Source organism: Pseudophryne corroboree, chromosome 3, assembly GCF_028390025.1.
Source record: "Pseudophryne corroboree isolate aPseCor3 chromosome 3, aPseCor3.hap2, whole genome shotgun sequence".
NCBI lineage: Eukaryota > Metazoa > Chordata > Amphibia > Anura > Myobatrachidae > Pseudophryne > Pseudophryne corroboree.
The window spans coordinates 651,414,941-651,431,813 of NC_086446.1; the positions used below are offsets into that span (position 1 = coordinate 651,414,941).

General features: G+C 37.1%; 1 protein-coding gene across 2 annotated transcripts in view; it reads left to right on the top strand.

Moving 5' to 3' along the window:
• CABCOCO1 (ciliary associated calcium binding coiled-coil 1) overlaps window positions 1-16,873 on the top strand; it is a 453,528-nt gene that overhangs the window by 411,977 nt on the left and 24,678 nt on the right. Inside the window, exon 9 of one of the 2 annotated variants that reach the window (XM_063961811.1) lies at window positions 2,118-2,199. The exons of the other annotated variant lie outside the window; for it this stretch is intronic. Coding sequence (XP_063817881.1) covers window positions 2,118-2,174 — 57 coding nt within the window. The 3' untranslated portion in view covers window positions 2,175-2,199. Of the gene's footprint in view, window positions 1-2,117; window positions 2,200-16,873 lie in introns of those variants that run through there. 2 annotated transcript variants of the gene reach the window in all.

Below are 16,873 nucleotides of genomic sequence, written 5' to 3' on the forward strand. Positions count from 1 at the left end.
GCACTTTATATTATTCTTGCCAATGTCTAACACTGCACATATGGATCTGAGGCTTGTGCTTGGCCGTGAAACCTCAGTCTATGCAGCACCTAACAAATAGTTCTTATGCTGACATTGCTCCCAGAAACAGAATGAACAGTGAGAGCTGAAACCTAGAGGATAGAGGATTTTTTACACTATGCACTTCATCACAGAGCAGCCCTGTTCTGTGGGCATGTGTGGCTACCGCTTTGCACTTCACAATAACAACACATACAGTACAGTTGATGAACTGACCTTTTGGAAAGGTGGCATCCTATAACAATGGCACTCTGAAAGTCACTAAGCTCTTCAGTAAAAAACATTCTACTACTAATATTTGACTAGGAAGTTTACATAGCTGTTGTTACTTGATTTTATGCATTGGGTGTTCCGAAATTGTAAAACACACAATTACATGATTTTGGCCATGTAATATAGATGTCCATAGTTCCTAGCAAGAAGGCAGAAAATCATGGGGGCATGCAAATGCCTACAAAAGGCTACCTGGAATATACTGGAGAAGTTCCAGTTCTTGATTTCCTTTGGCTCTAGTTAGAAGTTCAGACACCTGTAAAAAAAAGGTGTAGGGACACTAAGGGTGGTATTCAAATGATATATCACACCCAATCTGCTTTCTATTGCACCCATAGTAATCAGGTTTAGCTTTGTAAAGGATTAGATGCCCTTGTTACCCCGGTGGCAGCGAGCTGAAATGATTATACCATGCCCATCAGCAGGAACAGAATGGGTATGGAGAGGGTGAAAATAACCCTTAGTGGGTCAGAGTGTCATGACTGTGATTTTTGTCAACCCGGCGTGTATGTGAAGTCCGTATGGGTAACTGGAGGACTATGTGTATATTTGGCTGGTCTGTGGGAATAAGTGAGATTAAGTAGTAAGGAGCAATCCCTGACTGGGGGTCAAACCCGGGCCTCAGCACCTCAGCAGAGGGAGCCGTATCCTGACCACTGGATCACCAGGTACTTGGTGTTGATAGCAGGATGGAGAATGTATTGATGAGAACAAACTGGATATACTGTTACAGGAGTAGATGTTTGTGTACTCAAGGTTACTATGAAATAGGTTCTCTGGTGTTGCACAGAACTGGGAGGAGAGCTGAAGATGTTGAACCTGACTGGTTACCAGTGAACTGAGTACCACACTGTGAACCGGGCTGGGTACCAGTATAACTGGAACACAACTGTAATCCGGGCTGGTACCGGATATAACTGGAAATGCAACTGTATGTAGAACAATGATTGTGGCTGTAACTTTAAGACGAGACTGAAGATGAACTGAAGACTGTGGCTGTGTCTTTAAAACAAGGCTGAAGAATACTGTGGCTGTGTCTTCAAGACGAGGCTGAAGAATACTGCTGCTGTGTCTTTAAGATGAGACTGAAGAATACTGCAGCTGTGTCTTTAAGACGAGACTGATGAATACTGCAGCTGTGGCTTTAAGATGAGACTGAAGAATAATGCAGCTGTGTCTTTAAGACGAGACTGATGAATACTGCAGCTGTTGCTTTAAGACAAGACTGATACTGCATATAACTGGTAACACAACTGTAAACCAGACTTGGTAGCAAAAGAGCAGAGTTTTATAGGAACCAAGATAAAAGTGTTACCTCTTATGGAGCTCAGCTACTAAGCTCACACAGAGCTGTGTGACATAAGGAACTGGCAGCTTCTGTAACACAATTCTCTTTACTTATAATTCCTGGTCCTTCATGATTGGTGAATGGAGTCAGGTGATTCAGATAGTCTCAGGCTGACACAGGATTGGATAGCTCCAGGTCAGGTGATCAGACCCTGTCATGTCAATTCTTCAAGGTAGGCTCTGATGCAGAGTGAGGCCTAGTATGCCAGAAAAATACTGAAGCCTAAACTCCTAAAACAAGCAGAGGATGCTGGCTTTTAGGCCCAAACACTAGAGAGCCAAGCACAGGCGAGAATGTATCTGGTGACCACTGGAGTCAGAGAGGCATATAGTATAATGACAACAATGATTGCTGTGTAGGCACAGCATAGAGAGACTTGCTGAATTCAGTATTCACACAGAAGGTTAATCAACACTCGTTAACTCTCACCTTCCAGGCAGAGAACTCAGCACTCAGGAAACTCATGGTACTGGCAAGCTGTTTATCCCAGTGAGCAGAAAGGATGCAGGATCCAGGAAAGATGGCAGAGGTAAGTCATCAAATATGAGAACTACAGTCAGGATCATGGCACAGAGTTGGTAGCAGATGCATGCTTTACCTAGTATAATAGGTTGAGCTTTCACTATCCTGAGAAGGTGAACATTGGGGGTCATTCTGAGATGATCGTAGCTGTGCTAAATTTAGCACAGCTACGATCATTCACACTGACATGCGTGGGGACGCCCATCACAGGGCTATCCCACTTCACATGTCAGTGTCCCCCCCCCCCCCGCAGAAGTGCAAAGGCATCACACAGCGGTGATGCCTTTGCACTTCAAGAGTAGCTCCCGACCAGCGCAGCTTTAACGTGCTGGCCAGGAGCTACTCATTGCTCATTGGCCCGCAGCGGCTGCGTGTGACATCACGCAGCCGCTGCTGCTTGCCCCCGTTCAGTCCAACCATGCCTGCGTTGGCCGGACCATGCCTACAATACGGCAGCCAAACGCTGCTGTTCTGCCCCCCCCCACCCAGCGACCGCCTCTGCCTGTCAATCAGACATAGGCGATCGTAGCGGCCCACTGCGACGCCGGTTTATGCACAGTTCTGACCCGATCGCACCGCTGCGATAAACTGCAGCGTGCGATCGGGTCAGAATGACCCCCATAGTCATCTATGATTCGAAAAATAAAAAGAAGATATCTCTAATAAATTCTTTGTATTTTTCATATACTTTATATAGTAAAATCTCTGGTGTATACGCTAGTATGACAAGAAAGGCACTGCCTCACCTGTCTCTCCTCATTGGCAGAATTAAGTAACCTGTGGCTTTCCAGCTAATGTGGCACTACAAGACCAAGCATTCTATGATAACTATGTGGTTCAGGATACCATCAAGTGCACTATTTAAATGAGATATCCATGTATTTGTCATTTGTTTTTTAAATAACTATATTTTTCAATACAGGTTGAGTCTCCCTTATCCAAAATGCTTGGGACCAGAGGTATTTTGGATATGGGATTTTTCCGTATTTTGGAATAATTGCATACCATAATGAGATATCATGGTGATGGGACCCAAGTCTAAGCACAGAATGCATTTATGTTACATATACACCTTATACACACAGCCTGAAGGTAGTTTTACCCAATATTTTTTATAACTTTGTGCATTAAACAAAGTGTGTGTACATTCACACAATTCATTTATGTTTCATATACACCTTATACACACAGCCTGAAGGTCATTTAATACAATGTTTTTAATAACTTTGTGTATTAAACAACGTTTGTGTACATTGAGTCATCAAAAAACAAAGGTTTCACTATCTCACTCTCACTCAAAAAAGTCCGTATTTCGGAATATTCCGTATTTCGGAATATTTGGATATGGGATACTCAACCTGTATAACTATTTTAAATTGTTTGACAGTACTCATTTTTATGGAAATTGGCAGTAGGATTATTCACAATTTAAGATATTTACTGTTAGTATAACTAAATAAGAAACAACATTGCATAATTTTTAGCTTAACTTCTGTGTTTTACTAATAGAAAGATTATTTACAGCTTGTGATAAATGAACATCTAGATATTATTCCTCTTAACATGGATCTGTTCACATTCAGTTGGCTGCAATTCAAAACACGTTAACAGTACAAAATTAAATATGACATTTTGAACTATAGTATACATTTCACCTTCTTGGAAACTTTAGCTCAGTAGAGACATCTGGTGTTATTCTGTGTTACTACAACTACTTCAATATATGGGAAATGTAAAACAAAGTAATATAAATGAGATATACATAAACCTTATCTTTTTTTACCTCTTACTAAAATTTAAGATATGTCACAGTTCCCTATACAGCTCTTACTGTGAGTCTTTCATAATAAAAACTACATTAGTCTCTGCTTATGCCATACATATGTTTGATTTGCAATTAACTTCAGGTACAAAATGTTTTACTTGGTAATTAAATGTAAAATACAAGTTGACTATATTATGCAAAGACATTCTGTATAAAAGCATTTGCAAAAGCTTTTAAACCAGTGAACTTGTCATTGTTTGTCATTTTATATGTTCCTATATGTTATTGTTTAAGTATTTTCTAACATGCTTGTTGATTAACACACTATTGCATTGCATGAAGCAAAAAGCACAAATATGCATAAACTGAATAAGAAAAAAATACATCTTGATACTATTTCTGAACCAAGTTATGTCAACTCGAACATGGTATGCCTGAACTATGGGGCTAATTCAGACCAGATAGCTAGCAAGTGATTTTTTGCACTGCTGCGATCAGATAGTCACCCCTTACTGGGGGAGTGTATTTTAGCTGTGCAAGTGTGTGAATGCATGTGTAGCAGAGCTGCACAAACTGATTTTGTGCAGTCTCTGTGCAGCCCAGGACTTAGCCGTTGCAATCACTTCAGCCTGTCTGGGACCAGAATCGACGTCAGGATCCCTTCCTGCAAACATCTGGACATGCCTGCGTTTTTCCAACCCCTCCCTGAAAATGGTCACTTGCCACCCAGAAATGTCTTCTTCCTGTCAATCTTCTTGTGATCGCCCGTGTGAATGGATCCGTCGCACAAACCCATCGCTGAATGGAGATCTGCTTTGTACCCGTGCGACATGCCTGTGCATTGCGGTGCATACGTATGCGCAGTTCAGACCTGATCGCATGCTGTGAGAAAACGCAGCCTAGTGATCAGGTCTGAATTACTCCCTATATTTAATTTTTTTGTTTTCTTTAAAAAATGAAATAAACAACTCATAAGAGTCACTATTATTATGGTTTATTGCCATATATAAGCATTACACTGAAAAGAAACATGTAATCAGGTACAAAGTCTAGCAAAGGTTAGTATTCACTGTAGCTTGTGCCTCTTATGACATAGTAACCATTAACATCATCATACAATACAATGGTGAATATAAACCTAATTTAAATTCCCATTAAACACTCAACAACATTAAAAATGTGGGATGTAGTCAAAATTTAGACAGTCAAAACATACAATCAGAATGTTGACACCAAAATGTCAGCTGGCAAAATGACATGGTTGAAATGTCGACAATAAGATCAACAGTTGAAATGTAGATGCAGTCAAAATGTTGATAATGAATAATTAAATGTCAAGAGTCAAAATGTAGACAGTTAAAGTGTCGACAGCCATAAAGGTCAACAACCAAAATGTCTACAGTAATAAAAATATAACATGGCCACTTGGTCAGATGCTGTTAAAAGCAGGAGGCTCAGATGCCTGTAAGAGCCACTGGCACCCATCGCTCAGGTGTGTGGGGGGTCCCAACTTTCCAAGGAATTCTTGCCTGGGGCTGACTATTTTAGTGGTGGTAAATAGTAAGACACAGTGGCCCCATGCTGTGTGTCTCTCTGCCATAGCGTTACCATGCAGTTGGTTCAGCTCTGTGCTGGTCATTGGAAAATATGGGGACCCCACCTAATTTTTTCACTCTAATTTCCAATGTCAGCCCAGGCTGAGAGGTCCCATGCATTTCATTTTATTGGTATTTTAACTAGTTGGCTGTTCCTAGACTGGCAGCTCTCCCATGCTTCTCTGCTGACATCTTTTAGCAGCATCTGAGTTATTTTATTTTAACTGTGGTCATTTTGAATTGTCCTGAGAAAGTGTGGGAATGGTGCTCTCAGCCAACCAGTGCTTCCCTATTTATTTCTATTGAGTAAATTGCAGTTACTCGGTCTCCATCATTGCGACTCTGCTGCACTGTGGACAGAACCAGTATGTTGGGATTTTTTTGTTTTGTCAAGACTTGGAGATGCCAACATGGACTGAAGAGGGTCAGCTTTTTTTTTTATTATTAAAGAAGAGAACGATGGTGTGTGGATGAGTGGTTTTTTTTATACATTATAAACATGCAGTGTGTGTGTTCTGTCTTTCTTTTAATATTTTCTTTACAGTGGACTACCTTTTAAGTCAGTTGCCTAATTAATCAACTTTAACTTATATAAACAAATTGTAGATCTCTGATAAGATCTATAATGTTGAGTATTATGAGAGTCTTACTGATGTGTTATATTACTTAGTAAAGTCAGAATTTAGAAAATATTGTAATACTGGATTTGGTACTCATATAAAATTACTTTTTGCAAAAAACTGATTTTCCAATTTCTGATGAAGAATGAATAACTATAGAATTGGAAAAATAAAGCTTGTTGTTGTCCAGGATAATGCAATTTATTGTATGATTATGAGTTGTTACATTCTGTCCACGTAGACCTATTATGTCTGGTATTAGTACTGATTTTCAATTACGACAAAATATGTCATTTCTGCACAAAAGATTCTACTTCGGTTCTTCATCTCTTGAAAACCTTTTATGACAAAATTGTTGTCTATACATGCAATGTATACATATTTTGCACATAATGAGATGAGCAACTGTTGACTTCCAACTGTAGTCATTTCATTTGTAGTTATAAAATAAGGTTCATTATTTTACTGTACATTTCTGTTGAACTATAATTACATAACAGTTATTTGTAAAAAAAACCCCACAAAAACAGGAGTAATGGATGCTTTATTATTTCAATCGATATATTTTATTTTTTTATTGTTGGTAATGTTGTGTTTGATATACCATTAATAGTTTTAGTTAATATTACTATAATAAATATAATGTTAATAAAGTAAAATAACATCAAAACAGGTGTAAATATATCCCTCATCTTCAATAAAAAAAATATTCACATGTTTAAACAGATACTGTAAATGACAGTAAATTGTATAGTAAAAAGAACTACTGTTACGGGCCTTCAGTTCATAGTTATAGTAGTCCTCCCTAAATGACAATCATACGTATGCAGCAGAAATGGAAGTTCTGCTTATGCGGCAGAATATTGGTGGCACAGTGGTTCCTACTTATATGTGACCGTCCTTATATGTGGCACTTGCAAATAGTATATCTGAAGGCATGAGGTAAGCGGCGTCCTAATTAATAGATGTAGCTTACCAGTAAGCTTCTTATGGTCTCTTCCTAAACAGTTTTAGTGGCAAGCCATCCAGGGGGGATGGCTTACCACTGGAACTGGGGTTCTTTTCAGCAACTAAGCAGTATTGAGACCCGTAGATTACTTGGCCCTGGAAAGCTCCTGTGATGTGTGGGGAATCCCTTCTGATTATTACAATGCATTTCACCCTTGGGGCTTCGTCAGATATGATACTGTAGTTATTACTTACAGGTGGTGGTGACATCTCTCAGTATGACATTTATTCTTAACTACACAAACTTTTTTGATGGATAGCATGGAGCATATTTTCATAACTCTTCCACTTATTTTTTGATAAATTTATTGATGATGATATGGAATAGTAATTTAAGGAAAATAGATTAATTTTGGCTCCTTATTAATACCGGTTGGAGTTTGAGATTTACTTAGAAATTTGATACAACTAATATGGATTTTCTCAGTCTTCAGTAAGAAAAATAAATTACTTTGAAAATTACAATAACATTTGTTTTAAACTGATTGATGAAAATGTTTTTTTTCTGTACAGATGTCAAATCTAATGTAGTTTATTCTCAATTTCTAAGGCTTAGATTTAACTATTGAAGCAGAACCATTCCATTTTATTAAAGGGGGTATGACTCTATTAGTAGATAATGATAATTTAAGGCAAAATAATCAGGCAATGTAATGCTTTCTGCAATATGAGGATGTATTTTGTAACAAAATTTATTTTATTACTATATATAGTGAATGATATAAGAAAATTAAGTCTATTTTAACTAAATATTATACAATACATTACCTGTTACCTGACTGGTATTTACCGGAAAACTACTAACGTGAAATCACTGGCCATGTCTAGATATCTGACACGTAAAAGAATATCTGCTACTGACACGTTAATATTACTTTGAAGGGCTTTAATCTTTGCTTTATGTATACGTTTATGGAGAAAAAAATCCATAACGTTCTAGCAGATCACAGAGTAAATACCACTTTCATAATCTGTATGTTAAAATACAGTTGTGAATTACATAGTAACATAGTAAATGAGGTTGAATAGAGGCAAAATGCCCATCATGTTTAACCTGTATTCTGTATAAAGTTGAGTTGATTATAATGTACCTGCTGAAGTAATGTTTTATGACTAGTTAACAACTATAAATCATGTTCCACCTGGATTATCAACATTAATATTTTAAATGTGATAACCTTGGATATAATTTTAAATCAGAAATATATCAAATCCATTTTAAATGCATTTACAGAGTCTGCCATTACCACCTTCCCTGGCAGGGAATACCAAATCCTTATTGCCCTAACAGTGAAGAACCCTTTCCTACGTTGCATATGGAATTTTCTCTCCTGTAGCCTCAGCGAGTGCCCACGTGTCCTAAACAGAGTTCTTTTAATAAATAATTCCTCTGATAACTCTTTGTAATGTCCCTTTACATATTTGAAGATATTAATAATGTCTCTTCTTAGACGCCTCTTTTCCAGTGTATACATATTCAGTAAGCCTTTCCTTGTAACCTAGTCCCTCTAACCCTTTAATCAATTTAGTAGCTTGCGTTTGAACCCTTTTGAGTTCACTGATATCTTTTTTATACAGTGGTGCCCAAAACTGAACACAATATTCCAGGTGTGGACGTACCAATGATTTGTACAGCGGCATGATTACATTCTCATCCCTTGTCTCAATTCCCCATTTTATGGACACCTAGCACCTTACTTGCTTTCTTTTACTGTGCTTTGACATTGTATATGGTTATTAAGCCTATTATCAATGAGTACCCCCAAATCTTTTTCCAATACTGTTACCCCTAAACTTTCCCCATTTAATATGTAGGGTGCAAGTATGTTTTTAGTCCTGAAATGCATAACCTTGAATTTTTCTGTATTGAACCTCATTCTCCATTTAGACGCCCAGATTTCAGGTTCAGATAAGTAATTCTGTAGAGACTCCACACCTATTTCCGAATTAATTACCCTACACAGTTTAGTATCATCTGCAAAGATTGACACTGCGCTTTCCAGGCCTATTTCTAGGTCATTGATAAATATTTTGAACAGTAGTGGCCCGAGTACGGACCCTTGTGGTATTCCACTGACTACTGGTGTCCAGCTTGAGGACTTCCCATTGACCACTACTTTCTGTACCCTGTTATCCAGCCAGTTACTTATCATTGTACAAACAGTTTTTGTCTAGGCCAAGCTCCTTTAATTTGATGATCAGTCTCTTGTGAGGCACTGTATCGAAGGCCTTTGCAAAATCTAAGTAGACCACATCCACTGCTTTTTCCTAGTCAAGATTGTCGCTCACTTCCTCATAGAAGCTAACTAAGTTAGTTTGACATGATCTGTCCCTCACAAACCAATGCTGGTTCTTGCTAATAATCTTAGCAGTCTGCAGATACTCCTGTATGCTATCCCTTAGAATTCCTTCCAATATTTTCCCCACTATAGATGTCAAACTAACCAGTCTGTAGTTACCTGGATGAGTTTTGCATCCTTTTTAAACAAAGGCACTACCTCAGCTATATGCCAATCCTTCGGTACCATGCCTGATCTAATTGAACTATTGAAAATCAAGTATACGGGTCTTTCTAGTTGGGACCTAAGCTCCATAAGAACCCTCTGGTGAAGTCCACCAGGCCAGGTGATTTATTCATCTTAATTTTGCTTAGTCTCTCCCAGACTACTTCACTTAAACAAGTATATAGCCACAAATCATTACTGTCACTATCGTTATGCACTACTCCCACCATCAGTTCTTCTCTGGTGAACATTGATGAAAAAAATGTGTTCAGTATTTCTGCTTTTATTTTGTCATCATTTTTCAGTACTCCAAATTCACCTTTTATTGGACCTATGTTCTCCTTTTTTAACCTTTTACTGTTTATGTATTTAAAAAACTTTTTAGGATTGGTTTTACTCTCTATAGCCATTTGCTTTTCATTTTCAATTTTAGCTGCTCTTATTGTTTTTTGCATCTATTATTGCATTCCTTGTAGTACTGGAATGACTCCTCCTTTCCATTATATTTAAATGCTTTGAAAGCATGCTTCTTTTAATCCATTTTTTCCTTGACCTTCTTGTTAAGCCACATCGGTTTGAGTTTGGTGCTCCTGTGTTTACCATGTGCACTGCAGGTGTGGCAGATATAACATGTGCAGAGAGAGTTAGATTTGGGTGTGATGTGTTCAAACTGAAATCTAAATTGCAGTGTAAAAATAAAGCAGCCAGTATTTACTCTGCACAGAAACAAAATAACCCCACCCAAATCTAACTCTCTGCAAATGTTATATCTGCCACACCTGCAGTGCACATGGTTTTGCCCAACTGCTAACAAATTTGCTGCTGCGATCAACTCTGAATTACCCCCCTGGAGAGGGTTATGGGGAATTATTATTGTCAACAAGAAATTAATTTTGTGCCTACCAACTGAGTACTCATGTACCATATTATTTGAATGATATGTCTGTATTGTTTTAATTAATTGTTAATTTTCCTGTACATTTATATTTAATATGCATTTGTTGGCATGGCTTGGAAATCTTACTTATATTGTTATTATATGTAAATTTTGTAATTGTGCGTAGATCAGTATTTAATCATGTTTATACATTCACTGAATTCCTATGCCCATCACCTGTGACTGATGGTTTTATTAATATTGGTCATTAAGATGATTTATCTATTAGTTTATTGATTAATTTCATTACTCTACAGCAATTCATTATTTTTATAAATTGATGCAGAAACGAAATTAATATCTTTGGTCTTACTGTTATGATCAGGTTCATTATAGTTTTATGCTAATTGAGTGGAATTTCTTTTTCAACTACAAATCAATCATAGTCAGTGTGTTTGTATGTAAGAGTACATTTGGAATCAGGTGGCTACTGTACTACACTAACAGAGTATTGTGGATACATTGCATGACTTCCTGCTCTGTTTGTCCAAGTCACTATCTGAATGGCCTTAAACATTGCTTCTAGGCAAATTTGTAAAGAGCCCAAAGTTTGTAGCTCACTACATTGACCTTTCACCAAGTGAAGGAAAACTAGGAAACAGATACTGTATTCTATATATTATAGTACTGGGGTTTTTGGCTTGGGGTGTTACAGAGTAGCAAATCATTTTTAATTCATCATCATTGTTTACTCCAGAGGTGTCATAAAGCTTAACAGAGCTGGGTTGGCAGTATTACACATTTTCAGTGGTCAGCTGCTGCCCATGGGCTGCAGCAAAGACCACACATTGCATGGGGGATGACGAGTTAACACATATAAACATACTTGTAATGTTATATGTGATATATGTGCTGGCTGCCTTTCCATAGGGATCAGCAGTGCTGTATTTTACTTGCTGTCCCTGAAACCGGGCCACATCACTCAGCTTGTCATTCCTCTATAAGCCCACCCCGGACTCCTGTGAAACTTGACAATGGAAGTCTGGGGATGGGCTTATACAGGAAGGAGAAGTGAAGTGTAATGCTGCATTCCAGGTGCAGCAGCATCTGTGATATGCACAGCCCTGCTGGTCCCTGAGGTAAGGCGGCAAGCACATATATTACATACAAAGTTACATGTATATACTGTATATATGTGTTAACCAGCCACTGCCTGCAATATGTGGTCTGCACTGGAGCCCATGGGCAGCAGCTGCCACTGCAAATTTTCCTTCCCAGGTCATTCTCCAATGGTTCACTTTTTTCTTAGCATGTAATTTGTTGCAGAAAAGTCAATTTTCTGTCTTGTTCCCTCTAGCACACTCTATGTCACAATTGCTCAGCTCCATTGTCTCCTTCTCCTCTTCAAAAGCCCTAACTCTGCTTGCTGATGCATTGGGTAGAGGATCACACTCGCAGCTCCTGCTAGCTTCAACCGGTTGCCCTACCCATGTCTCTGTCATCTGTCCTACACAGTCTTTGGTGTAAATTTAAAGTTTGGTACTGGTCTAGTGCTGTGTATAGTATTTATGCTCTGATATCCTGTTACTGTGAAATGTTTTCTTTGTTTACTTTGCACAGCACTGAAGATACTTTGTGGCACCTTATAAATAAAAGTTTTGTAATAATAATAATAATTGAAAATGAAAATCATACATAAAAATAGAATTATAAAGGGTAATGTTATAAAGTAGCAAAAATGTGGCCCAGCATTGCAGTTTATGTTTTGTGACGTCATGCATCATTTTTTTTAACAGTTGTAGCCATTTATACGGGTAAGTGCATAGCTAACCATAGGAATGTGGCTAACCTGTTATATTGAAACTTATAAAAATAATGTTCATAACAATATAATCTAAAGTTACACATACTAGGAGATATCTAATAAACATTTATCACCATATATACATAATTGTTGAACTTTGACAGACATAATAGAGACTATGCATGGTTAAATTTGAATAGCCTACCCAAAAAAGCCCCATACACCCCCAATTGCAAATATATATGCTCTGGAGGAAGCAGACTGCAGTCCGTGAAACGCATTACTTTCGGAGACCACACATTGAAATTATTGTTGACTATAAACTCTAATTTTATTTTTAGGTTTTAATTTTTGATAAAATTTCCCTTTTTAAAAATTCTTTTTAATACCCCGGCAGCATATAACACGGTTAATTGCACAAGAACGTGCATAACCCATTTTGCTGCGCAGTGTAAAAGGGCCAAGTTGGAATAATCCGGGTCGAGTGACTCAGTATTCCAGCTCGGGTAGTTTGCAGAGTTTAACATGGGTTCAACCTGGCAAACTGTGCTGTTGAAACGGGAGCCAGGTTGAAACGACCCGTCTTCCAGTTTACAGTGTATGTATGGGCGGTGCTTGGAGATCATGTGATCTCCAAGCATCGCCCCCACTGCATCATCGGCAACATCACCAACCTGGCAATATGCCGGGTTGGTACGTGCGGTGGAAAAGGGGCCTGAGGCGGGTCACAGCCGGGTAGCACTCGTGTCAGGCTCCCGGCTGCGACCCGCGGTATTTGGTATAAAAGCGGTATTATTTTATAACACAATTGCTATATTTAATTATTACAGTATATTTTTTATAATTATTATTTTTATAAAATAAAAATAATAATTTATAAAATAATAATAATAATTATTATTATTATTTATAATTATTACAGAAGTTTTTAGTGTGTTATTTTGATCTTCCAATACTGATTATTTACATTATCACATAAGTTCATTATCGGAACACTTTACTCCAGGACCCATAAGTATACATATAATTATGATTTGCTTATTTTAAACACTGTAGTTGTTACTGATACTGTCTGGCCACTGTACTGGAGTATTACAACTCCAGGACAAGGATATTTAATTAATTATTCAATAAAGATCTTTTCAGCCCTTATAGTATAATAGTAAACATGTATTCTTGCTTTAGCTCATAATAGTACATGAGTAATAATGATACTCTAGAGTTGGTTCAAGATTTTTCATTTGTTAAGGTTTTAGACAGTGCTGGGTATAATTTGTTATTAACAAATTCCCTTAGGAATTATTTAGGGAGCTCCTTCTTTCCCTCATGGCTGGAGTCTTATTTTTTCAAATATAAGGGCGGATTCAATTGGGCGTGAGGTTTAGTGAGGTAAAAACCTCTCTAACTTCTTGCCCAAATTTGGATTACCAGGGATTATGTGCACTCCCAAATCTTGTGGTTTCCAATAAAAAAAAGCTGGTTGCAGGGTTTCCAGCGCTGAAAACCCTGCATTGCATAAAAAATACGTAGTTAAATATAAAATAAAAAAAATAAAAAATAAAAAGATACTCACCTGTCCAGAGGTCTCCAGTGGTCTCTCCTCCATCTTCTGACTAGGGAGGGGGCTGCTGGAAGGTGCTGGGAGGAGCAAGGGCGGCTGGTATATGTAGTTCACCCACTGGCCGGCTCCAGGGGGTGTCACACACACACACGGGTGTTTCACACACACACTTATACATACTTAGACACACTCACAGACACTCATCACTCATACACACTCCACAACACTGCATACTAACTGCTGCTGCATAGGACCCTGCGCCCTATGCTGAATGAAGAAGACATAATTTCAGAAAGGGGAGTAATTACTCACTAATTAAGCTAGATGGAAATTTCCGGTTGCTTAATTAGTCCTAAGGGCGCCAGTGCAAGTTCCGGTGATGTTTCCTAAAAATAACAATTTTAGGAAAAATCAGACCTAGTCTGGAGGTCATCTCAAATGGCATCCCATTTTCAGTCCCGCAATTGAATACCAAAACTGGGCGGCTGCAGGAAAAACCCCACTGCAGGGTTTTTTTAATTTCCCATCCACAATTGGATTCCCCCTTAAGGTGCCACCCATATACACTATGATCACTTCCTAACTAGCTTCCTATCATCAATGGCACTTCCACGGAAGCGAGGTTCTTTGATAATGGACCTGCAGAGAAAGAAATATACCTGACCCTACTTTTTTATGCCAATTATGATAATATGAAGTTTAAAGCTGAGATTATCCTCTAAAGGCAGTTGTGCTTGAGGTATGTTATCAGCAGTGATGAGCAGTCAGATGAGGCGTCACTGGTTATTAGTTATAAGGTTAAATCAATTTCACAAATTCATTATGTGAGGCACATTTAACTATACTGTAGATGTGTGGTTTGGTTCCCCAGAAATCTGAATCTACTCAAAATTTGTGGATCCGAACCATACCAAAGCTCGATCCAGATCTCCCATGGAGATCCAATTCAAACCGAATTCGGATCTCAGAATTCAGATTTTAAATCTGAATTTCCGGCTTTAGATTGCAAAAATTACATGATTGTAGTTGTTTTTATGGATTTTTATCAATATCAGGATTTTTTTTAAACCATTTTTAACCAAACCAAAAACCAAATCTGAGCCAAAATGCTTGAGAGTGGTTTTGTCAAAACCAAAACCCTATGATGAATTAGAACCGAAAACCAAAAATGTGGGTGTGCGCACATCTCTAATGTAAATGTGCCACTGTAGTGCCTTAGTTGTAAGTCTATGGTTTTTATGAGATCACAAGAATGTCATGTATAGAATTTCCGGCTATCCAAACTATCTTTCTTGGCAAGATAATAAACACATATTAACCTTTTTTGTTGTGATCTTTGTTATAAATCTGATAGAATTATTGTATACTGGCAGTCATATTAAAGTGAACTATGTAATGATGAATATGGATCCTTCCTCCAAACACAAAGTATAAAACTATAAATACACTAACAAATAATGAAGTATTAAATGTTAACTTTGAACAGAAAAAAACCTTTTTTTAATATCTATAATTGTAAAATTATAAGAAATAGTAAGGTACTAAGAATACAATGCATTTTAATAAACACGTTTAGATTAAAAACAACTGTATACAGTAAATGTATATGTTTGTTGACCCATTGTTGGAGTCAAGCTTTTATAACAGGAAACCTATAAGCCTATTGTGTTCTTGTTGCTATTTATTCTTTTTATATCTACTGTATCATATAGTTAAACAATAAAATATTGAACCAGTAGGTTCCAAGGTTTATTAGAGTCTGTAAACATTCATACATAAAATGTAAATGGATGTAATGTAAAATAAATGTATATAAATGGAAACATACGTCTGAGCATATTTAAAATATCTCTTTTCACATTGTCAAAAAGCCCAATTTCTAAAAAGACAAATGAGCTCTAAATTCAGCTTCATAAGTTAACTTAGAAATGATTCACCTATTTAAATTTCTCCCCACACACCATTATTTTTCTCAAGTGCTACAAGTTAATTAAAAATGTGTTGGAAGGTTTGACAAATAAATTTACACTCATGCAAATACCTGAAATAAATCAATATTCAAAAAAGTCTAGATTGTTTAACATTTTCTTGCATTGGATCAAAGTTGATACAGTTCACATAACAAGTATGTTGTAATGTTTAATATGTAGTTTGTTTTTATAGCTTTAAAAAGTATTTACAGGGCTGAATAAAAAACAGGAATATTACAGTTCCTCTACTAAGGAAATATTGCAGCTGCTAAGTCTGATTAGTCATAAAATCCACAACATTATTCTCATCCATCAATGCCTCTCTCTAAATGACTAAACTAAAACAAAAAATCCCCAATGTTGAAAGCAATGTGCTGTAATAAATATTCCAGAACCCAAACTGGGTTGCTAATTTTTTATTTTTTTGTAAAAAAAAATATACAAAAAAAGAAAAACATGTGAGCTAAGCAGAAAACATATGTTGTTATACTTTGGTCTCAAACGCATAATTTTTGTTCACATTTTCTATTATGGTTACCGATTGGCTTTTTATGCATTCCTAAATTGCCATGTAATCCAAAACCTTGTCTTCAGCTGCTCTCGGTATTGGAAAGTCCCTCAGAATAATCAAGATGATTACAGTTCATTGTACAGAACAAAATGTGTTTGTGTTATTCTACAAAGGAAATGTAATTTACAGGATATGTCTTTTTAACAAAGAGCAGGGGAGGAAAAAAATGTATTTTAAAAAATATTTTAAATGTGAATTAATTTTTGGCTGCCATCCAAGACTTAAAACACAGAAATACACCGTGTTAAAATATGTTCCATTCCTGTGGGGACATGATTGCAATTTGTGTGCCAAAACTATCTCACAGAGTTTTCATTGTGTTATCTACTTACATCATCTTAATGCAATCTTTTTTTATACTGTCATAGTCGTACTGATGTGAATGTGTGCTTGAT